Source organism: Nycticebus coucang, chromosome 3, assembly GCF_027406575.1.
Source record: "Nycticebus coucang isolate mNycCou1 chromosome 3, mNycCou1.pri, whole genome shotgun sequence".
Taxonomy (NCBI): Eukaryota; Metazoa; Chordata; class Mammalia; order Primates; family Lorisidae; genus Nycticebus; species Nycticebus coucang.
The window spans coordinates 25,338,364-25,363,281 of record NC_069782.1 but is presented as its reverse complement, the minus strand read 5'-3'; the positions used below and the strand labels follow the sequence as shown (position 1 = coordinate 25,363,281).

The 24,918-nt window shown below is 36.4% G+C and overlaps 1 protein-coding gene across 1 annotated transcript in view; it reads left to right on the top strand.

Moving 5' to 3' along the window:
* Positions 1–24,918, top strand: part of CFAP54 (cilia and flagella associated protein 54) — a 339,644-nt gene that overhangs the window by 141,510 nt on the left and 173,216 nt on the right. The window contains exons 31-36 of the mRNA XM_053586325.1: positions 2,528–2,642; positions 2,992–3,089; positions 15,321–15,551; positions 17,739–17,881; positions 19,380–19,558; positions 21,102–21,329. Of these exons, the coding sequence (XP_053442300.1) occupies positions 2,528–2,642; positions 2,992–3,089; positions 15,321–15,551; positions 17,739–17,881; positions 19,380–19,558; positions 21,102–21,329 (994 nt within the window). The remainder of the gene's footprint in view (positions 1–2,527; positions 2,643–2,991; positions 3,090–15,320; positions 15,552–17,738; positions 17,882–19,379; positions 19,559–21,101; positions 21,330–24,918) is intronic.

Genomic DNA, 24,918 nt, shown 5'->3' with positions numbered 1-24,918 from the left:
TGATGTGCGTTCTTCAACCTTCTCTCTTGGTGCAGCTCTAATCCACCAGGTTATTTCCTAAATTTCTGTCCTTTAACTCTGAAAGCTGGCTTCCGTCAGCCATCTTTTTTCTGCCCCCTGGGCTTCAGGCATCTCCAATTTTTGAATAGTTCTTGAAAGGGCTTTGGCAATCTACCCAGAGACAAGATGGGGAGAGGTTCAGGCCAAGTTTGGTGACAAGGGACTGAGATCTAAATGACGTTGTGTAGACGCTTTCTGTCACAAGTTGCTGAGCTACATTTGCTTCGGCACTGAGGTCCAAGCTCAAAGCCACGTGAGGAATCCCAATTAGTGGAGTCAAGACCTAGCTGGCTGCTCCTCTCTGGGTCCTGGTCCCGCCACCTCCCCTCGGCGCCACAGTGCCAGTTGCCGCCTGACTAAGAGATGTTTTTAAAAAGGCTTGAATAAATGAAGAGACATTGTACATTACTTGATGAGCAGATGGAACACTTTAAAGATTTCTGTTATCTTTAATTTCTTGGGTAAATACAATTCCAATAAAAATTCTTTTTTTTTTTTTTTTTTATTGTTGGGGATTCATTGAGGGTACAATAAGCCAGTTACACTGATTGCAATTGTTAGGTAAAGTCCCTCTTGCAATCATACCAATAAAAATTCTAATTGGATTAGTTCATGTAGAGTGGACTAGAATAATAAAAATTATTTGAAAAATAAAGAAGAGTGAAAGGAGGGATTTGTATTGTCAGATAAAGTATAACAGTTGTGCTTGGAAAATAATTAGCAGACAGACATTGAGATTCACTTGCGCCAGAAACAGGCACTAGTATAGTCATATACCAGATGACAACAGTGCAACCATGTTAGGCGGTAGGTCTTGTATAAATTGTAATCTTATATTTCTATTGGATTATAATACCATGTTTTTATTGTACCTTATCTATGTTTGTATATGTTAGATACACAAATACCTACCAATGTGTTGTAATTGCCTAGTGTATTCAAACATGCTGTGCAGGTTTTTAGCCCAGGAGCAATAGACCATATACTGGATAGCCTAGATATGTAGTAGGCTGTACCATCTCTGCTTGTGTGAGCACCCACTGTGATGTTCATACATCAACAAAGTCAGCTAACAACACATTTCTCAGAAAATATCCCTGTTGTTAAGTGCCACATGACTATGTAAGTCACCAAAACAATGAATAAGCCATGAAGTGAAAGCTTAGTAACATTGACTACATAAAAGTTTAACAATACTATTTATTAATACATCCCATAGACAAAATAAAAAGCTGTAAAGAGGTCAAAGAGAGAAGTTTAATCTATTTGATCTTTCTTAGTGGATGAAGGTCCTGCAGCATATGGAGGAAAATGCTGACAGTTGGAAAGATGGTAGGCTGTGTGTACATCCATAAATTCCTTTCCTTGTCATCTCTTTCTGGAAAAACATAGGAGCTAGGCCAAGCATTCTGGTAATAATGGGAGAGGGGGGACATAGAAAGACCTAGCTGGTTGGAAAATAGAAGGAAATCAATCTCAGGATCTAAGTGACTGAAGATGGATCTCCAAGTCCCCAGAGGTGGTCATTGGTCAAAGCTCTCTAGTTTAGGTAGCAAAACATTTGCCAAAATGAATGTCAACTAACTGGGAGGTTCTTGGAATTGCTGCATCTCAACCAACCAGAGGATCCAGGATCATCATCAAAATTAAAGTGAAAGGCCAGTAGCCACTGGTACATTATTATGTACCCTGAGGTTACCTATTTGAAATCACCCATTCAGACCCAGTCATTTCATTAGTCTTACTTTGATGTAACCCTATATTTTATTTGATTTAAGTTTTCAGATCTCATTTATTGTGTTCTAGAAGCATTTTGTTGTACCTGCAAGGTAAGTACAAAAGGAAATATAAATTGTAGAAAATATATAAATTTCAGGAAGAATAGGCAATAAATATCAATAGAGGAATAGTAAGAGACCTACAGTGTTTAGAAAAGATGCCAGATTACCACTACAGTCCATTAGAGTCTGTAAGAAAGAAGAGTTAGGAACCTTGTAGGTGATTGGGAGAAGGGGAAAAGTTTAGCAGGAACCTTAAATGCTCAGCTCCTCTGATCCAGAAGGCAACAGTGGCTGAGACCTTGCACAGTAGGGAACCAAAGGGACCAAAATATGTTGGAAGCAAGGTAGTTCATCTCGGGTCACTGTTATGTAGTTTTTTCCTGAATTGTAAAGGAAAGTGTTCATGTTACTTTATTTTTAGTTCAATTCCATTCCCACCAACCTTGTGCCTTTAATACTGTCTTTTCTTATTGTATTTAATGGTGTGTTTCACATTTTGCTCTTTTGAGATGCCAGCTATTTCTTGATGACCAAAGATATCACTGTCTAATTTATGTACGTGACACAAGCAGGTTGAATATGGTTGCCTAATTTCAGTGACAACATTCATTAAAGGTTTATTACTTTGGCGGGAGTTTTGCGAATTTTTGCAGCTACTTTTGACTGACTTCGTCTTTTTGTATTAGGAGAAATGAATCCCTACTTGGAATAAAAAAACCAAAATATAGAGACAGTAGCTTGAATAAAAAGGGAAGCAAACCTTTGAAGAGGTTCAAAGCTGCAGTAGTAGAGTTTGGAAAAGTAAGTTTTCTGAATTTTTAATTTCAGGCAATGAAATTAAGAGATTTGTGTATCTAGTTATGCTTGGCTATACTGTAATTTGTTAAAATATGAAACAAGGAAATAACAGCAATTATAGTTTTATAATTATACAATACAATGTAATTTTTAAATTATTAGATATTTTTATAATCAGATCTTTTTGTGTACAAGATTACTTCTGTCACTTTTGATAGTAATTGTAATTGAAAGTCATATAGAAACCAATGTAGTTCAATGTCCATAGATAAGCATTAGAATATGAATAAATTATACTATGATGTTAAAATTTTAAATGTAATTTGTAATGTTTTTTATCTCCTCTTTTAAGACTGCAGAAATAATACACAGAAGAAGTAAAAGAAGAGAAACGCTACGAGATTTTTTTGCCAAAAATTCAGCTATTTTTGAAATGCCAGAAAATGAAAGGTATCAACTAATAATTAATTCAGTGGAAGTTTACTTGTGTTGGTCATTGTTTTGTGTACTAGGGATGCACTGGTGGACCAGAAATTTAAAATCACTACCTTCAAGCAGCTTACGTACTAATGAAAGGAGCATAGTCAACAAGTGAACACAGAAAGACGGTTTAAAATTTTGGTAAATTTTATTAAGCATATGAGAAGAGTGATATGCTGTTGTGTGGCTGGCTTGTTAGGCAGTGGTAGGGGCAGTGATTCAGATGGGAAGGTCAGGAGAACAAATTGTCAAATTACTTTTAATTATTAGTGGACCTAATGTTCTTGATGATAAAACTTACTGTGGTAAAATGATTAGCTTCTGCTTTCATTAGTACACATTTTTAATTCTTTTTTTTTTTTTCATCCGAACTTCACATTTATTTATTTATTTTTATTGTTGGGGATTCATTGAGGGTACAATAAGCCAGGTTACACTGATTGCAATTGTTAGGTAAAGTCCCTCTTGCAATCATGTCTTGCCCCCATAAAGTGTGACATACACTGAGGCCCCACCCACCTCCCTCCTTCCCTCTTTCTGTCCCCCCCCATAACCATAATTGTCATTAATTGTCCTCATATCAAAATTGAGTACATAGGATTCATGCTTCTCCATTCTTGTGATGCTTTACTAAGAATAATGTCTTCCACGTCCATCCAGGTTAATATGAAGGATGTAAAGTCTCCATTTTTTTTAATGGCTGAATAGTATTCCATGGTATACATATACCACAGCTTGTTAATCCATTCCTGGGTTGGTGGGCATTTAGGCTGTTTCCACATTTTGGCGATTGTAAATTGAGCTGCAATAAACAGTCTAGTACAAGTGTCCTTATGATAAAAGTATTTCTTTTCTTCTGGGTAGATGCCCAGTAATGGGATTGCAGGATCAAATGGGAGGTCTAGCTTGAGTGCCTTGAGGTTTCTCCATACTTCCTTCCAGAAAGGTTGTACTAGTTTGCAGTCCCACCAGTAGTGTAAAAGTGTTCCCTTCTCTCCACATCCACGCCAGCATCTGCAGTTTTGAGATTTTGTGATGTGGGCCATTCTCACTGGGGTTAGATGATATCTCAGGGTTGTTTTGATTTGCATTTCTCTAATATATAGAGATGATGAACATTTTTTCATGTGTTTGTTAGCCATTCGTCTGTCGTCTTTAGAGAAAGTTCTATTCATGTCTCTTGCCCATTGATATAAGGGATTGTTGGCTTTTTTCATGTGGATTAATTTGAGTTCTCTATAGATCCTAGTTATCAAGCTTTTGTCTGATTGAAAATATGCAAATATCCTTTCCCATTGTGTAGGTTGTCTCTTTGCTTTGGTTATTGTCTCCTTAGCTGTACAGAAGCTTTTCAGTTTAATGAAGTCCCATTTGTTTATTTTTGTTGTTGTTGCAATTGCCATGGCAGTCTTCTTCATGAAGTCTTTCCCCAGGCCAATATCTTCCAGTGTTTTTCCTATGCTTTCTTGGAGGATTTTTATTGTTTCATGCCTTAAGTTTAAGTCCTTTATCCATCTTGATCAATTTTTGTGAGTGGAGAAAGTTGTGGGTCCAGTTTCAGTCTTTTACATGTAGACATCCAGTTCTCCCAACACCATTTATTGAATAGGGAGTCTTTCCCCCAAGGTATGTTCTTGTTTGGTTTATCAAAGATTAGGTCGTTGTAAAATGTTAGTTTCATTTCTTGGTTTTCAATTCGATTCCAAGTGTCTATGTCTCTGTTTTTGTGCCAGTACCATGGTGTCTTGAGCACTATGGCTTTGTAGTACATACTAAAATCTGGTATGCTGATGCCCCCAGATTTATTTTTGTTACAGAAAACTGCCTTAGCTATACAGGTTTTTTTCCGGTTCCATACAAAACGCAGAATCATTTTTTCCAAATCTTGAAAGTACGATGTTGGTATTTTGATAGGAATGGCATTGAAGAGGTAGATTGCTTTGGGAAGTATAGACATTTTAACAATGTTGATTCTTCCCATCCATGAGCATGGTATGTTCTTCCATTTGTTAATATCCTCTGCTATTTCCTTTCTGAGGATTTCATAGTTTTCTTTATAGAGGTCCTTCACCTCCTTCGTTAGGTATATTCCTAGGTATTTCATTTTCTTTGAGACTATGGTGAAGGGAGTTGTGTCCTTAATTAGCTTCTCATCTTGACTATTATTGGTGTACACAAAGGCTACTGACTTGTGGACATTGATTTTATATCCTGAAACATTACAGTATTTTTTGATGACTTCTAGGAGTGTTGTGGTTGAGTCTTTGGGGTTCTCTAAGTATAAGATCATGTCATCAGCAAAGAGGGAGAGTTTGACCTCCTCTGCTCCCATTTGGATTCCCTTTATTTCCTTGTCTTGCCTAATTGTATTGGCTAGAACTTCCAGCACTATGTTGAATAGTAAAGGTGACAGAGGACAACCTTGTCTGGTTCCAATTCTAAGAGGAAAAGCTTTCAGTTTTACTCCATTCAGTAAAATATTGGCTGTGGGTTTGTCATAGATAGCTTCAATCAGTTTTAGAAATGTGCCACCTATGCCAATACTCTTCAGTGTTCTAATTGGAAAAGGATGCTGGATTTTATCAAATGTTTTTTCTGCATCTATTGAGAGGATCATGTGATCTTTATTTTTGCCTCTGTTAATATGGTGGATAACATTTATAGACTTGCGTATGTTAAACCAGCCTTGCATCCCTGGGATGAAGCCTACTTGATCATGATGAATGACTTTTTTGATGATAAGCTGTAATCTATTGGCTAGGATTTTGTTGAGAATTTTTGCGTCTATGTTCATGTGTGAGATTGGTCTGAAATTCTCCTTTTTGTTTGGGTGTTTTCCTGGTTTTGGTATCAGGTTGATGTTTGCTTCATAGAATGTGTTGGGGAAGATTCCTTCTTCCTCAGTTTTTTGGAATAATTTCTGCAGTACAGGAATAAGCTCTTCCTTGAAGGTTTGATAGAATTCTGGAGTGAAGCCATCTGGACCAGGGCATTTTTTGGTTGGAAGATTTTTTATTGTTTCTCTGATCTCAGTGCTTGAAATTGGTCTGTTCAGGAGCTCTATTTCTTCCTGCCTGAGTCTAGGGAGAGGGTGTGATTCCAAATATTGCTCCATTTCTTTCACATTGTCAAATTTCTGGGCATAGAGTTTCTGGTAGTATTCAGAGATGATCTCTTGTATCTCTGTGGGATCCGTTGTTATTTCCCCTTTATCATTTCTGATTGAGGTTACTAGAGATTTTACTTTTCTATTCCTCGTTAGTCTGGCCAATGGTTTATCTATTTTATTTATTTTTTCAAAAAACCAACTCCTTGTTTCATTAATTTTCTGAATGATTCTTTTGTTTTCAATTTCATTGATCTCTGATTTGATTTTGGATATTTCTTTTCTTCTACTGAGTTTAGGCTTCGATTGTTCTCCTTTTTCCAATTCCATAAGATCTCTTGTGAGATTGTTGATGCGCTCTCTTTCTGTTTTTCGAATGTAGGCATCTAAAGCGATGAATTTTCCTCTCAAAACTGCTTTTGCAGTATCCCACAGGTTTTGGTAGCTTGTGTCTTCATTGTTGTTATGCTCAAGGAAGTTAATGATTTCCTGTTTTATTTCTTCCTGCACCCATCTGTTATTCAACAGAAGATTGTTTAGTTTCCATGCCTTTGGGTGGGGTCGAGCATTTTTATTAGAGTTGCGTTCCACCTTTAGTGCCTTATGGTCTGAGAAGATACAAGGTAAAATTTCAATTCTTTTGATTCTGTTGATATTTGTTTTGTGTCCTAGGATATGATCAATTTTGGAGAATGTTCCATGGGGTGATGAGAAGAATGTATATTCTTTATCTTTGGGATGGAGTGTTCTATATGCGTCTATCAAGCACAGTTGTTCTAGGGTCTCATTTAAGTCTCTTATATCCTTGTTTAATTTCTGATTAGAAGATCTGTCCAGCTCCGTAAGAGGAGTGTTAAGGTCCCCTGTTGTTATGGTATTATCAGATATCATATTGCTCAGACTGAGTAAGGTCTGTTTCAAGAATCTGGGAGCATTTAAATTGGGTGCATAGATATTTAGAATTGAAATGTCTTCTTGTTGTATTTTTCCCTTGACCAATATAAAGTGACCATCTTTGTCTTTTTTGACTTTGGTTGCTTTAAATCCACATGTATCTGAAAATAAGATTGCAACTCCTCTTTTCTTCTGAATTCCATTTGCCTGAAAAATTGTCTTCCAACCCTTGACTCGGAGCTTTAATTTGTCTTTTGAAGCCCGGTGTGTTTCTTGCAGGCAGCAAATGGATGGCTTGTGTTTTTTAATCCAGTCAGCCAATCTATGTCTCTTCAGTGGGGAATTCAAGCCATTAACATTTATTGAGATAATTGATAAGTGTGGTAGTATTCTGTTCATCTTATTTTGTGAGAGTCTATTGCTTAGTTTTATCTTTTGCATCAGTGTGGAGGTTTGGTTCTGTCCTTTAATTTCTGAGTTCTGACTTTGCTGCTGATCCATTGTGGTGGTCAGTGTGCAGAACAGGTTGAAGTATTTCCTGTAGAGCCGGTCTTGTTGTGGCGAATTTCCTCAATGTTTGTATATCCGTAAACGATTTGATTTCTCCGTCAATTTGGAATCTTATCTTAGCAGGGTACAGAATTCTGGGCTGGAAATTGTTCTGTTTAAGTAGATTAAAGGTAGATGACCATTGTCTTCTTGCCTGGAAAGTTTCCTTAGAGAAGTCTGCGGTCACTCTGATGGATTTGCCCCTGTAGGTCAACTGGCGCTTACTCCTGGCAGCTTGCAGAATCTTTTCTTTTGTCTTGACTTTGGACAGGTTCATCACAATGTGTCTTGGAGAAGCTCCGTTAGAGTTGAGGCGACCTGGGGTCCGATATCTCTCTTAAAGCAGTGTGTCAGAATCTTTGGTGATATTTGGGAAATTTTCTTTTTTAATATTCTCTAGTATGGCTTCCATTCCTCTGGGGCATTCTTCTTCCCCTTCTGGAATTCCTATAACTCGTATGTTGGAACGCTTCATAAAGTCCCATAATTCTGACAGTGAACATTCTGCTTTCTCTCTCTCCTTTTCTGCCTCTTTTACTATCTGAGTTATCTCAAAAACTTTGTCTTCTACCTCTGAAATTCTTTCTTCTGCATGGTCTAACCTGTTGCTGATACTTTCCATTGCATCTTTAAGTTCCCTGATTGACTGTTTCATTTCCTTCAGCTCTGCTATATCCTTTTTATATTCTTCATATTGTTCATCTCTTATTTGATTCTGTTTTTGGATTTCCTTTTCGTTATTTTCCACTTTATTAGCAGTTTCCTTCATTGTTTCCATCATTTCTTTCATTTTTTTCAACATGTGTATTCTAAATTCCCTTTCTGTCATTCCTAACATTTCTGTATAGGTGGAATCCTCTGCAGTAGCTACCTCATGGTCCCTTGGCGGGGTTGTTCTGGACTGGTTCTTCATGTTGCCTGGAGTTTTCTGCTGATTCTTCCTCATGGGTGATTTCTTTTATCTGTTTCCTTGCCCTAATTTTCCTTTCACTTCCTCTTGCTCTTTAAGTTCTCGTGCCTGTGGACTAAGGGTTACAGGACCAGAAGGGTGAGAAGGTTTAAGAGCAAAAAAGGGATGAAAGAAAGGAGTACCGAGTGATAAGAAAAAAAAAAAAGAAAAATAGAGAAAGGAGAGGGGGTGGGTAAAAGGAATATTGACAAAAAGAAGAGAGGCACAGAAAGAGGGAGACAGAGCAATATAGGTGTACAGTAGGGTACTTTGATACAACCTTAAAAAAAAAACCACCTTTAGGGTGCCCAGTTGGGTGGTTCCCTTGAGGTCAGCAGCTCTTTGCTAACCTGATCAGACACAGTACCCCACTTCCACCACGTAGAGAGGAAAACAAAAATGCTATAAATCAAACCAAAACAAGCAAACAGAAAACTTTACGGGATAAAATTAGCTGGAAAAATCAAATAATAGCGGTAGAAACACTAACAAAAATGAAGTTCTAATTATTGAAATAGGCAGCAATGGGAAATTATAATTAAACTAGAAAAATTGAGAAAGAAAAAGGATCTGCATGGAAAAGGTTGAACTTAAAAAACAAAACAACAATCAACAACATCAAAATAAACAAAAAAAACAACCAAACCAAAAAAAAAAAAAAAAACACAACCAAAAACAAAGCAGTATGAATATGTTATTGAGTATTTTCTGGGCAACACGTGGTCTTCTGGGGTATGAGATGTTAATCACAGTTCTGATACGACTTGAGGCTGCTAGTTTCTCAAACCCCAGCAGGTAGACACCCTAAATCTCTCTTCAGCCCACTTAAAAGGCACTTTGAACTTGTTCACTTACTGAGCAGAAGCTTTTTCAGGGAAGTGCTTGTCGCTGGAATCACTGCTGAAGTGGCTATCCACTTACCCTGTTTGTCAAAACTGGTCTCCCTCTGCCCCCGAGGGTTAGGGCTGCAAGGCGGCTCAGACCCCGCCCGTAGGCTACTTGGTCGCTGGGTTACCAGCTCCCACCCAATTCCAGCTCTGCGACCCTGAGGGCGGAGCTTGCTGGGGCAGATCACTCACAATGTCTGCCTGTGACCCAGAGCCAAAAGCTATTAGCTCTGTCCGGCTCAGCGGCTCAGACCTGGGCCCCAGACAAAGGCCAAAGTTCTCCGCACTCCCGCTCAGGCTCTCCCCAAGGCAGTTCAGCTGAGTGCCAAGTCCAAAGACACCAAAACAGTTCACAGGTAAGGCCTTTCTGGTTTGCAGTCTCGCTGCTACTGAACTTACAATTGCGGGCAGGTTTAGACGGATTGAACACACGCGACCACTTGGCGGCTTTCGACTGCTTTAGTCCTCCTCTTGGGGTCCAGAAGTCTCTCGCTGACTCCCTGTATCCTCTCAAGGGTGATGATAGGCAAATCCCACCAGCCAGAGATGCCTGGCGTCCTATATCCCCAGACTCATGGTGCCTAGATGCAAGGAAGCTGTTACTCGGCTGCCATCTTGCTCCGCCTCCCCACATTTTTAATTCTTACACATTCCTCACATGCCTTACCTTTATTACTTAATGTCTTTCTTTACTTGTTTAGTGATTTTGAGCTTAATTTGCACCACATTAATTGAACCACTTTTGCTTTCTTTTTGTTTTCGTTGCCTACTCTGTCTTTGATTATTCCTACATTTTCTTCATTTAAATTATGACATTTTGGATGAGTGTAGAAAACAACATAACTAATATTCATGTACCCAATATGCACATTAACATGTAAAATCTGGCTGGGAATGGTGGCTCTCTCCTGTAATCCCAGCACTCTGGGAGGCTGAGGTGGGTGGATTCCATGAGCTCAGGAATTTGAGACCAGCCTGAGCAAGAGAGAGACCCCATCTCTACTAAAAATAGAAAAAAACTAGCCTGGTGTAGTGGCGCACACCTGTAGTCTCAGGTACTCAGGAGGCTGAGACAAGAAGATCTCTTGAGCCCAATAATTTGAGGTTGGTATGAGCTTTGATGGTGCCTTGGCACTCTACCCAGAGCAACAGAGTGAGACTCTATCTCAAAAACAAACAAATGAACAAACAAACAAAAAAAACCCCCCTAAAACAAAAATCAAACTCAAAAAACAAACAACAAAACCCCCCTAAAACAAAAACCAAAGCAAACCAAAAAAAACCCTAAAACAAAAACCAAACCAAACAAAACATGTAAAAACTTTCAAATACAGTTGAGATCCCTATGTACCTCCCCTGGAATGCGTTTCAGTCCCCCCATCCCACAAATAGTACTATCTCCAAATGTGGCTTTTGTCATGCTGGTGAGTGACTCTATATGTCAATTATACATGTATATGCTCCCAAATAATGTATGCTATTATTTTTTATAATTTTCTTTGGAAATTTGCTTTTCTCCCCCTTTAATATTATGGTTGCGGTATGTTTTATGGTGGTTATTCATGTTTAGTTCATTCATTTCACTGCTATTTGGTATTTCATTACATCTTAAATAAATATTGATACTAAATAAATGTAACAATTTAATAATAAATTATATTATAGTATATATTAATATTTATATACACAATAAATAATCTATAAATAATTTATACTATAGCATATATAATATAAATATAAATAATATACAAATATATATTTTTATGCATATATTATATAATATATAATACACATAGCATAATAAATTTAAAACACATTTATTGTCTCCTGTAAATGGACCTTTAAATTGTTTCCATTTTTCATTACTGTAAACAATGCTGCAAAGAACATTCTTGTACTTATTTCTTTACACATATGTGAGACTTTCTGTAAGGTAAATACATAGGCGTGTAGTTTCCAAGATATGAACATCTTTAATATTACTACATATTGCTAAATTGCTCTTAAATTTTTAACAATGTTGTGGGAAATTTTATTTTTTTTAATTTATTTTTATTTATTTATTTTTTTGTCTTTCAGGATATTGACATTTTATTTTATTTATTTATTTTTTTTATTAAATCATAGCTGTGTACATTGATATAATCATAGGGCATCATTAACTAGCTTCACAGACCGTTTACCAAGTTTCACATATATCCTTGTAAGATGCACCACTGGTGTAATCCCACCAATCCTCTTCCCTCTACCCACCTCCTCCCACTCTCCCCTCCCTTTCCCCCTTCCCCCTATTCTTAGGTTGTAACTGGGTTATAGCTTTCATGTGAAAACCCTAAATTAGTTTCATAGTAGGGCTGAGTACATTGGGTACTTTTTCTTCCATTCTTGAGATACTTTACTAAGAAGAATATGTTCCAGCTCCATCCATGTAAACATGAAAGAGGTAAAGTCTCCATCTTTCTTTAAGGCTGCATAATATTCCATGGTGTACATATACCACAATTTATTAATCCATTCGTGGATCGATGGGCACTTGGGCTTCTTCCATGACTTAGCAATTATGAATTGGGCTGCAATAAACATTCTGGTACAAATATCTTTGTTATGATGTGATTTTTGGTCTTCTGGGTATATGCCCAGTAGAGGGATTACAGGATTGAATGGCAGATATATTTTTAGATCTCTGAGTGTTCTCCGTATCTCTTTCCAAAAGGAATGTATTAATTTGCATTCCCACCAGCAGTGCAAAAGTGTTCCCTTTTCTCCACATCCGTGCCATCATCTCTGGTCTTGGGATTTTGTGATATAGGCTTGTCTCACTGGAGTTAGATGATATCTCAAAGTAGTTTTGATTTCCATTTCTCTGATGATTAAAGATGATGAGCATTTTTTCATATGTCTGAAGGCCATGCGCCTGTCTTCTTCAGAGAAGTTTTTCTTCAAATCCCTTGCCCAGCCTGTGATGGGATCCCTTGTTCTATTCTTGCTAATGCGTTTGAGTTCTCTGTGGATTCTGGTTATTAAACTTTTGTCGGAGACATACATTCAGTGGGGAAAAGATTCCCTATTTAACAAATGGTGCTGGGTGAACTGGCTGGCAACCTGTAGAAGACTGAAACTGGACCCACACCTTTCACCATTAACTAAGATAGACTCTCACTGGATCAAAGATTTAAACTTAAGACATGAAACTATAAAAATACTAGAGGAGAGTACAGGGAAAACCCTTGAAGAAATCGGTCTGGGTGAGTATTTTATGAGGAGGACCCCCCGGGCAATTGAAGCAGCTTCAAAAATACACTACCGGGACTTGATCAAACTAAAAAGCTTCTGCACAGCCAAGAACACAGTAAGTAAAGCAAGCAAACAACCCTCAGAATGGGAAATTTTATTATTCAGTGTTTTCACTGATACTTTATATTTTTATCAAATTTTTTAAGTTTTGTGAACTAATGGGGTATGAAATTTTATCTCATTGTTTCCCTTAATTTTAATGTCTTTGACTCCTAATGACGTCAGGCATCTTTTCATATGTTTTTTAGGCCGTGAGAGTTTTCTGTTTTGAAGACTGCTAATTATATCTTTTCCAACATTTTAAAACTTGTGTTTTCTTGTTTATTTTTAGAAGTTTGGGTGCTAATGCTTCTCCCAATTTGTAGCTCTTATGTTTACATTTTAAAGTTTATGAAAAATTAAAAAAAATTAATTGTATTGTTTATGAATAATGACCATTTTATTTCTTCCTTTATAATAATTATACCCATTTTCTTCCTTATTGTCTGGTGGGGCCCACAATATCGTGCTTAAAAGAATGATGTTAGTGGGCATCTTTGTCATTTATCAATAAGAATGGGGTTTGTGGTTGGTTTGTTTTTATAGACACCCTTTATCAAATTAACGTTATTTATCATTTATCTAGATTCTCAAATTATTCTATATTTGACCAGCAGGAACTCTTTCAGAATGGCTCTTTAGTTTTTTGATATGTTCCTGTCATTTTTTTAAGCTCCTTCTTACTTATCACCAGACATTCCTCTTGTACCTGCTCTGGACAGCCCTGGAATCAGTTGATTCCTTTTAGTGATAATTGGTGTGTAGACTCTAAGTTGTGGGGGATATTGGTGGCTATTTGGATTTGCTTTCCAGGCCCTCTAAACAGACAGAGATAGGAAATAGAATTGTTCACATAAATCTATCTATCTCTCCCTCCAAATCTATATCTATCTAAACATAGATATACAAATATCTCTACATCTATTTAAAATCATTCTAATACCTCCAATGTCAATTCAGAACCACAAGGTACTTTCCATTGCTTTCTCTTTCCTAATTATAACTCTTTTGCCTGATTCCATTAATGTCAAACTTTGAGCTCATTTCCATAAGCTAGAACTTATCAAATAGAAGGTAGTTTTAGGATTCCTTAATATTTTTTAAATTCAGGTTTTTATCTTGCTTTTATGGTTCCATCTCATTGAGAATTTCTGCAGATTTTCCTTATTGAGTTTCCAGGCTTTCTCTTTGGTGGGTCTTTTCAGATCAGTTGCTCATGGAGACGCAGATCTCCTTGTTGGATAGAAGGATAAGCCTTCTCTACTCTCTGTGGGCTGTGAACTCCTTTCCAAGCCTCTTGGAGCCTGTCATAACTTTGTCACGATACCTGGAGGAAACCTAGCCTCTCCCCAGTCTCCCTAACCATTTCACTCCCAGCAGCAGGGGATATGCAGCTGATTCATTGATTCTTTCTGGCCTTTCGAGGAGAATTGATCTCCTCACACAAGGACAAGATTGATTTTTATTTTGAAAATTATAGTTTGAACTTTGAAGATACAATTATTATTATACAATTTCTCACTTTTGTTGAGAAACCAAATAGCAAATCACTGAAAACAAGCAAACAACAAAAGCCCCAGAACCTTGAATTAAGAGGAAATGATCAACAAAGTACAAAGTATTTGGAACAGAATGATATGTAAACACTACATACAAAAAGGAAGCTTCCTCACTCCCTCTCTTCTTCGCAATGTCTGTTCTTCTCTTACAACATTTATCTGCCTTCCCTCCTTCCTTCAATCCTTCTTTTTCTGTGTGTATGTATGTTGATTCAGCATTAGATCAATAGTTATATAAGTGAACTATATAAATCAGGTAGAATGGTAGTGACCAGTGGGGCAGCAACATTGCCAGGGGTACAAAAAAATTAATTGTGTCTTAAAGACATGAAGTTATGCTCTGTAAACAACTCTGTAACTCTGTGACAAGTTGGACTACTTTAAGTTTTGATAGGAATGATTTTTTAAAACTTGAATGTATGCTGTATTTGAAATCTGAACTGTTAGCTAAAATTTGCATGTCATTTTTTTCTAGACCATTTTGAATATGCATTTACAAAGTCATTTCACTATTGTTGACTGAGGTTTTATTTCCTCTAGAGTCTAATGTTAGACAAAATTTTGCTGAATTTTTTTCCTTAAGGACCAATACAGAGAAAAGATTTTCTTATTTCATATTGAAGTCAGTTGATGCACGTGAACATTATACCATAGTTGTCTAATCTTAGCAGCCTTTGGTTATGGAAAAGAATGTCAAAGAGAGTTGAAGGCAATTGGAGTTTTTGTCTCTGGTGTCCATCCTTGTGCTTTCTTTACTACCCTATTTCACATTTTCACACTGAGGAAATGACAGGTAAGCCAGAAAATTTACACAAGGGCAGTCAAATGATTTCTTGATGTATTTTGTACAAATTAGAACCATTCTTCTTTATTAAAGATGTGTACATTTTTGTGCCATTTCAAAACTTCTTCCTTTCTTGGCAGAAATAAGAGAGCTGATGTTAGAAAAGTTGCACATCGATACCTGCTAGATCGCTTGAATCCTCTGATATTAAATTACATTAGAAGAAGGAGATTCCATCAGGTATTTCTTGAGGAGATGCCCTGGAAAGCACAGATGAACCTGTATCTGGCAATCGCACACTTTCACTTGCTTTTACAAAAGCTGGGAGAGCGTATGAAAATGAAATATGGCATTTCCCACATGATGTTCAGGTATAGTATATTATCAACGAATGATAATGATTTTAGTTTCATGAACTGGATTGTATTTGTTTTTTCAGAGCTACCATACTCTTAACCCCTTAAAGAGGTTTGCGGAGTGCCTCTATACTGGTCGCTGATATATTCCTTAAGTTTTTATTTAAGGATATTTCCTAAACAAGTCTGGATATAAGTTCTTATGAAGTATAGTTTGTAAAAATCTGAATAAGTTTTTCAATCTAGCTTTCAGTGCAAGGATAAAGTGTAACTCCAAGATACATTTAAGATGAGTCATATAATAACTATGGATATTGGTAAACATTGGGCAAAGCTCTATTCATTTAGAGGTATAATTTAAGTGTCTATAAACAGAGAAAACATTTTCTCATACAGTGTAAACTTGCTATCATTAGTTCAGCAGGCATTTTTAAATTATTATTGAGTTTCTTTGACTAAATACTATAGGAGATAAAATAGATGTGTACATAATACGGAATGCTCTGTAACCATTAAAAGGATGCTATAGACAGAGTCATTCATTTAAAAAAATACTTGTTGAGTACCTGTTATATACAAAGCACTGAGCTCAGGAGCAAGACGTATGCAAAGATGAACAGGATATACAACTTAGAGTCTGGTAGGATAAGTTACAAATGCTCATAAATAAATATAGTTAACAATAGAAGGTAAAGAGCACAGTGAGTCTTCTTTGTTCCTGGAAGGAGAGTTTTCTCTGGGTGGGACTAACAGGAAAGATTTCATGGGTCTTGATGGATAGTCGTGTTTAGAAACATACAGATGGGGAAATAGACAGTCTACATAGTTGAAAGAACATGAGTCCAAGCCCAGATAGTAAACAGAGGATGAGAACCACAGTCTGGCCAGAATCTAGGGAATATGAAAGGGAGTGGTATAAAATAATTAGAAAAGTAGGTTGGTACCGGATCATGGAGGGTCTTTCATGGCTGTTAAATCTGAGCTTTATTTTATGTATAGTAGAACAGTGTTGTTCAACCTTTTTTTTATCTCACGGCACAACTGAATCTATAGTTAAACTTCCACTGCATACTTGAATTATGTTGATCAAAATTTTAAAAAAGGAGTAAAAGAAAATATACTAACTGTGCTTTGAGCTTCTTTTGAAAATCAATTAATGATCCTTAAAAATTTTTCATGACACAACTAAAATCCTTTCATGGCACACCAGTGTGCCAAGGCATACCAGTTGGAAATCACTGTTATTGAGGGGTTTTGAGCAGGGCCAGGGTAAACAATGTCTCTGGTAGCAACGTAGCAAATGGATTGGAAGGAAGAAAGAGCTGAAGATGGGTGTGAATTAAGAGGATATTTATTTCAATAATGCAGTGAAAAAAAACGCAGGTTGAAATCCAAGAGAACTTGGTTCCAGTTTCTGTTTCTGCAGAATTCAGTTCTGCCAGATGAAGCCTTCGCAAAGACATTTCCAGATAGCTCCCTTTCCTTTGTCTGCTAGACCAGATCTGAATTCAGGAAGCAGTTAGCTTGTCTGACCAACAGGAAAGGCTTTTGAAGAAGTGACCCATTCATGGGGCCATGACAGTGAAAATAGTTCAGATCAGAAGGGTTTCCGGATTGTTTTCCAAACATGGTGGAGTCTCCAAACTTCCACTCATGAATGATGACTGATGCATGATGAGGCAGTGACCAAATTCATGTCAGGGTAACTTGGTGCTAACATTGACTTTGTTAAAACTGTTCATATACACTCAATGTTTGTTTGTTTTTAGCAGAAGATTGTTTACTGCTTAGACCTTTCTTTTTTAATTGGCATTAATTATGGACCCATTGCTCTATATTGTACCCTTCTTCATTGAGGTTTGTGTAAGTCAGGTGGTTTTAAATTGACATAAATTATTGTTTCAGAGCTCATGGAGTGAGTTCAGATTTATTTTTATTCCCATTTTCAAAGGCCTTTTCAGGGAAATGGGTATAGATTTCCCATTAGGAAAATGGGTAAAATTCCTAAGAGCAAAGTTACATTGTGTAAATTTAAAAGTTAAAAGGGAAAATGTTCGCCTTGATTAAGTGCCAAATACTTTATGATCCAAAATTTGGGAGCATTCACTTACAGATGTTTTTAAATGTAGACCTTGATTGCATTTGATAGATTTAATTCAATTTTGCTTATATTGTTTTTAATGTGATTTTCCCCCCTTGCAGTTTCCGATCATGTGATCCTAGTATATTCTCACTCTATAATTCAGGAACAGTATTACCGACAGCAAAATTGACTATAGAAAATTATAAAGCAATGCTTGATTTACTTCTTACAGTTAAAAAACGAAAGACCAACTTATCACCAGGTAAAATAAATATATTAATTTACTATCAAATTGCCTCTAGATTTTTATTCATTAACACAACACACATACCATTTTCTAAAGACCCAGTAATTTAGTTGGGTTTTGATATTTTGTAGGAAATTCTAATTTGCTCTATTTTAAAACAATCTTCTACATTTTTATGGTATTACCACATATATTTGGAAATATCTATGTAGTTGTTCCAACCTAAACCAATTTAGCCATTCTGTAGAACATAATGTTCTTTTGTTAAATGTTAGTAGCCTCTAGTGGTTCAAGATAGGTAAAGACTTGCTGCCAGGTATTGTATTTTCATGAAGGTAAGTTTTAAATCAAATTCCATCAAATCTGCTGATACAAGTGACATGAAAACAGTCATACTAGCTGATTTTATATTCAGGGTAATCCACTCTTGCACTAGGATCTCCAACTAGCACCTCTGTGAAAGTTCACTCCAAGATGAATGCAATAATAATTTGCTGCAGGATCTAGAAGTGTTGTTATCTGGTCAGGTCATGGGGTCTCTGGAAGGTGGAGACATGCAGGTGAACAGTGTCCTTAATCTGATGACTGCAGTCTGCCAGACTTGACTAAGTTTTATACCCCTTTCCTGCAAAGGGGAAAAGGCTAAACTAACCAGTAATCTATCTTAAATACCACTACTTTGCAAATAAAAAATTATTTTTAATATCTTTATGCTATTACAAACCCACTTATATAGATATTTAATAGTGACATTTAAAGTGCTATATAACTTATTGCTGATCAGGGTTCTCGGGGTAAGTTCGGTAACTGGCCCAGGAGAATTGATTCATGTTTGAGGTCCTCGGCGTGCTTTCTAATGACTTGTAGAAATTAGATTAGGTTGAACTGTCACCTGCACATCATACTAAGTGTATATAGAAGTATTTGAAAGTAAATTTCATAGACATAAAAAGTTTTGTTTTTGTATATGGCTTCCTGAGTTTCTTTTTTTTTTAGAAATTGGCATTAGAATATTTCGCTATTTATCCTTACTATCTAATGTAGAGTTCTAAGAGAAGGTTTGTGGCAGGAGAAATCTTCCGGTTTTTATGCTACCCAGCAGAGGGAATGAGTGGCCAAAGTTGCTGCATTGACTTTAGAGGGTGCTACTCATTTTCTGATGTGTCATGGGCGTGGCCTATTCCGGAGGAAATTAAGAAACAAAGGGATCCTGTCACGATTCCCTTTGAAAAGCATGTACATTCCCACTCCTGTATCGTTCCTTCCACCATTGCCTTTGTCTGACATACTCCCTGTATTTTCCCAGATGGCTAAATAATAGATCTAAGTGCTTCCATTTCTAGGAACTTTCCTTGGTTCATTGTGTCTGTGATGATCTTGTCCTTTCTCCAGATTTATGTATCATTTGTTATCTGAATTACTCTTTTTATGATTTTATGCTTATCACCTGTTGTGTTCTCTGGAACTTAATTCTATGTTTTCAATCATGTTATATCTAATTTTTGTGCTGTAGATGCTGACGAATTTTCTGCATTTGCTAATTCCAAAACGGCTGACGAGAATATGCCAAAGACACACACTATTTACAGCTCAGACTCTCCATCAGGTCTTAGTACTAAAGAAAAGGATCGAGGAACTTCGAGTCTATTGGATCATTTTCTGAAAGTCTTTTCATATTGCAGGAAAGCAATGGTAATGCAGTCCTTTTGATTTGCTAACGTAGTGGACATAAATCTCAGCCCATCAACTTGGGCATGCATGATATACTGAATTTATTTATTTACTATACATATTTTCAGTTTTGACTTTAAGACCTCATCTTGCTGGATTTAGCCTCAGTCACTTTTAGGTGTGACTGATACTGAGGCATGCATTAAGTTGTCAGGGAGAGAGGGTGGACACCTTTAATCATCTGTCGTCCATTCTTCACCCACCAAGAGCCTAGGGGATCTTTGTCCCTGTCTGTGCAGTTCTGTGACTGTGCATGCATCTTTCTGCAGGTGTGGGGTTCTCTCAGGATGCCAGAGGTTCCTCTCTAGAGTCTTGATCTCTCTTTGGGGTACCACAGAGCTCTCGCTTTCCTCTAGTGCAGGTTACAGGAAATCCTGGCTCCGGCTCCAACCTCCTGCTTCCTCCTGCCATTTGTGTCTCCTCTTAAATGCTTTCTTTTCTTTTTTTCTTTTAAAATAATACATGATAGATTATTAAAACCTAGATTGTAATAATTAGCTATAAAGATATCAATTTTTTTCTCATAGGAGGAAGGGCATATACATCAAATGTCTCAAGAAGTGAAGGGAAATCTATTCTTTCTAGATAAGAAAGGAAGACTTTCTAGATAAGAAAGGAATAGATAAGAGAGGAAGACTTAGCATTGCCATATTCTCCATGGAGTAGACAGAATGATTTGACAAAGTATAAAGTAAACCCAGATCACCCCCTCTGATTGTGAGCATCAAACTGTGTGTGCTCTCCTTGCTGCCTGCTTCAGGGTCTGGGAAAGCTGGCCCTGCACACATAATGGGACTCTATTCCTCCAGCCCCTGCCACTCCTGCCTCTGCAGTCCTGAAAGCGCTAAGACTGTTCCCTTTTAGGCCCTCAATTTCACCTACCCTCCTTTGCACTAGCTGTTCCCTAAGGCTCAAATGCTCTTTTCCACCCAATACCCTGACTGCCACCTTCATGTGACTTTGAGGTCTCTGCTTGAATGTCACTTCTTCAGGAAAGACTTCTTTCCCAACATGTCCTTCAGGTTCCAACTCATTTCTGCTTTAGTTTTCTTTATAAAATTTACTATTCCATGCAATTATATTTTTATTTGGCTACTTTGTAAGCATTGGGCTCCTCAAATAAACTTAAGTAGCATGAGGGCAGACTCAATTTCCCTTGCTCACTGCTATATCCTTAGCACTTAGAACAATGGGATTTTTGGATTGAGACCACTGATGTGTAAATCTGAGCTCATCACTTGGTAGATACATGACCTTGGACAAGTTAGCCCCATGTCTTCATTTCCTCATCTGTAAATTGGGTAGAGTACTAGTGCATACTTATTTTATAGTTGTTAGAATTAAATGAGATAATGCAAATAAATGTCTTAACCCAGTGTCTAGCGCATATAAGTGGTTAATTTTTTTTTTATTACTGATATGTAATATTTTCAGAAAGATCAAGTTGTTAAGATATATGTAACTTTTGGAACTTAGAAGTTTTTTTTGAATGTGTTTGTATTAGGTTCTCGCTCACCGTGGCGGTTATTGGACTTTGCTTCAGAACTGCTGTCGGGTCTTTTGGAATTTTACTCAGGAGCTACAAATACTTCTCAAACAAACAGTGGATATTTATAAAACATCTCCTGTTAGTCAGGAGAGTTTCCTCTGTATCTCTGTCATACCATTCTATTTGGGGGCAGAATTCCTTATTGACATGTTACTACATCTGCAGTGTACCAAGTCTGTTAAGGTAAGGACATTTTGGTGATTATTTTTATTATATTCAATTTAAAAATATCTTTGTACTGTGCAGTTTGGGATAAGTAGGAATTGATATTTTTCTTGAGTTCTGTTTAGTTTGTCTGTATTTCATTTGTTTCTCACTATTATTTTCTTCATAATGTATAACTTGCATTGTTATTAATTAAAAATATCTTGCCCCCAAAATTTATTTTGTTGAAGGGAAAGGAAAGTAACATTTACTGAGATTCAGGTCCTACATAAATTATTCTTAAATGCATTTAGTCCTCATAACAATCTTTTTTGGCAGATAAAGAAATAGATCCTGAGAGATTATATAGCTTGTCAGTTGATCTTTATTCCATTGCTTTATCTGTTTGTCCCTGTTCTACTACTTCATGTCTGCTAGAATTACAGCCCTTTCCAGGGGAAAATAGTTAACATTTCTAGAAGAAAATATTTAACAACAATAGCACAAAAGACAGAAAGAGCAAATAAAATTAAACTATTATATTTTTTTAAAACTTTATACAAAGCAGTACAATGTTAATTCTTAAGTGGAATGTGATAAGTTTACACAAGTTTACAAATGTGATAAATTTAATAATTTCTAGGGTAACTACCAAAAAAGAAATACAGCTTTAAAGCCAACAAACTCAAATAGTTAACTACAAAGAAGGCAGGAAAGAAGGAACAAAGAAACAAAAAACATATGAGACAAATATTAAATCTCATTCCATCGTATCAATGACTATATTAAATATAAGTGGGCTAAACACTCCAATTAAAAGGCAGAGATTGTCTGACTGGATTTAAAAAAGACAAGTATACCTGTCTACAAGTGAAACATTCTTAATATAAAGAAGCAGATTAAAAATGAAAATATAAAAAGACATATACCATGAAAACAGTACATTAATAAAGCTGTTGAGACTATATTAGATAAAATAGTCTTGAAATCAAGGAGTATTATGAGAGGAGAAGGAGGACATTTCACAATAAGAAGAGGTTCAATTAATTAGGAAGACATACCAATAAATGTGTATGTGCCTAATAACATTTAAATAAAATTTAAACTGCATCCTAAACACCCAAAGCTTGAAGAGATTCCTGGTTGGTGACCACATTGATGTTTCAAGAGTGTAACATGCCTTGATTCCACTGGGAAAGGCCTTGGAAGATCTGTGTTTAGCATCATCTCAGATTGCACCCCAGGTGCTTCTCCATTTTGTTGTTTCTGTGTTGTTTACTTTATAATAAAACTGTAATTATAAGCATAGTGTTTTCGTTGAGTTCTGTTGAGTAATTCTAGTACATCATCAAACCCAATGGTGTTATGGGAAACCTTGAATTTATAGCTGAACAGTCAGAAAAGTGGGTGACTTTGAGACTTGTGTCTGGCATCTGAAGAGAGGGCAGTCTTTTGGAGAATTGAGCCTTTAAACATGTAGAGTCTGAGCTAACTCTGGATAATTAATGTCCAAATTGAAGTGAAGTAAACCCAGGTGGGATTACTTCACCTGGAAGTAAGAGCACAAGTGGGAAAGAGAGCACAAGTGCAAAAGGTGTATTCACCGGGATGGATCACATGCAGAATCAAAAAATAAGTCTTAATAAAATTTAAAAGACTAAAATTTTAAAGAATATGTATTTTGACCACTATAGAATTAAATTATAAACCAATTACTACAATATAGGAAGAAAAATCTCTGAATATCTGGAAATTAAACAACAGAATTCTAAATAACCTGTGGGTCAAAAAAGAAAATACAAATAAGAAGAAAAAATATTTAAAGCTGGCTCAGTGCCTGTAGCACAGTGGTTATGGTGCCAACCACATGCTCAAAGGGTGGCAGGTTCAAGCCCAGCCCAGGGCCAGCTAAACAACAATGACAACAATAACAACAACAAAAATAACTGAGCATTGTGGCAGTTGCCTATAGTCCCAGCTACTTGGGAGGCTGAGGCAAGAGAATGGCTTAAGCTCGAGAGTTTGAGGTTGCTGCGAGCTGTGATACCACAGCACTCTACTGAGGGCGACATAGTGAGACTCTGTCTCAAAAAAAAAAAAAAAGAAAGAAAGAAAATATTTAAAGCTAACGATAACATTTCAAAACCGTGGGCTACAAATAAAGCAGTGCACATGGGGAAATTTATAGCTTTAAATGCTTATTAGAAAAGAAGAAAGATACCAGTTCAGTTATCTAAATGTTCACTCATAGGAGTTAGGAAAAGAAAAGCAAATTAAATGTATAGCAAGTAAAAAGAAGGAAGCAAATAAGAAGAAGAAATGAAGGAAATGATAAAAGCAGAAATCAATTAGATATACAATAAAGCAAATTTAATAAAGTCAAAAATTAATAATTGAAAAGATTATTAAAACTAATATACTGACACACAAGTACAAAAGTGAGAAAAAGCATAAATTACTGATATTAGTAATGAAAGGAATATAATTACAGATCCTATAGATACTAAAAGATAAATAAGGGAAAATTATGATCAGTTTTTATTAATGAATTTTATAACTTAGATGAAATGGTTACATTTATTGGAAAATACCACTTAACAAATCTGACACAAGAAGAAATAGAAAGTTTGAATTACCCTAAATACAGGGTGTCCATAAAGTTCATGTGCAATTTAAAATTTTAAGTTATTAACAAAACTGAATTCATAATCAGAAACTTTTACATAAAGAAAATTACAGACCCAGAATATTTCCCTGGGGATTCTAGTAAACATACATGGAATAAATATTAAATCATTTACTTTTAAAAGAAATGAATCCAGCTTAATTCTGACAGAGATATCAACCATAAAAGTATAAACCAATATCTCCCTTGGTTTATAACATAGAGACAAAACTCCTTTATTTTTAAAAAATTTCAGATTAATATGAAGGTACAGACAATTAGGTTACATTGTGTTTGTTAGGTAAAGTCCAAGCTGTAGTTGTGTCCCTCACTCAGGAGTTGTGCCATAAATCTTTATATTGTGCCTGTTAGGTAAGAGCACACCAACCCCGCATCCTTCTCTCCTCTCTCCCACACTTGAGTTTAATTGTGTTTTTCTCTTGTGTAGATGTGTATGTTTTCTTCCGTTGGTTTCATATTAGTATGGAGTCCACTTGATACTTGCTTTTCAATTCTTGTGATACCTTACTAAGGAGAATAGTTCATATTCACACCCACAGAGCCTGACTTTAGGTATGCATATTGCATTTCACAGCTAGATGACTTCTAAGTTCTTCTCTAACTTCAAGGACTGTGGATCTTGTTAGAGGGGCTGTTTATCCTCTACTTTTGTTTTGTTTTGAGACGGAGTTTTCTATGTTGCCCTTTGTAGAGTGCCATTGTGTCACAGCTTACAGCAGCCTCCAACTCTTGGGCTTAAGCGATTCTCTTGCCTCAGTCTCCCAAGTAGCTGGGATTATAGGCACCTGTCACAATGCCAGATATTTTTTGGTTGAAGTCGTCATTGTTGTTTGGCAGGCCCAGGCTGGATTCGAACCCACCAGCTCTGGAGTATGTGGCTGGCACCCTAGCTGCTGAGCTACTACTTTTGTTCATACCTTCCTTTCCAAATATATATATTTT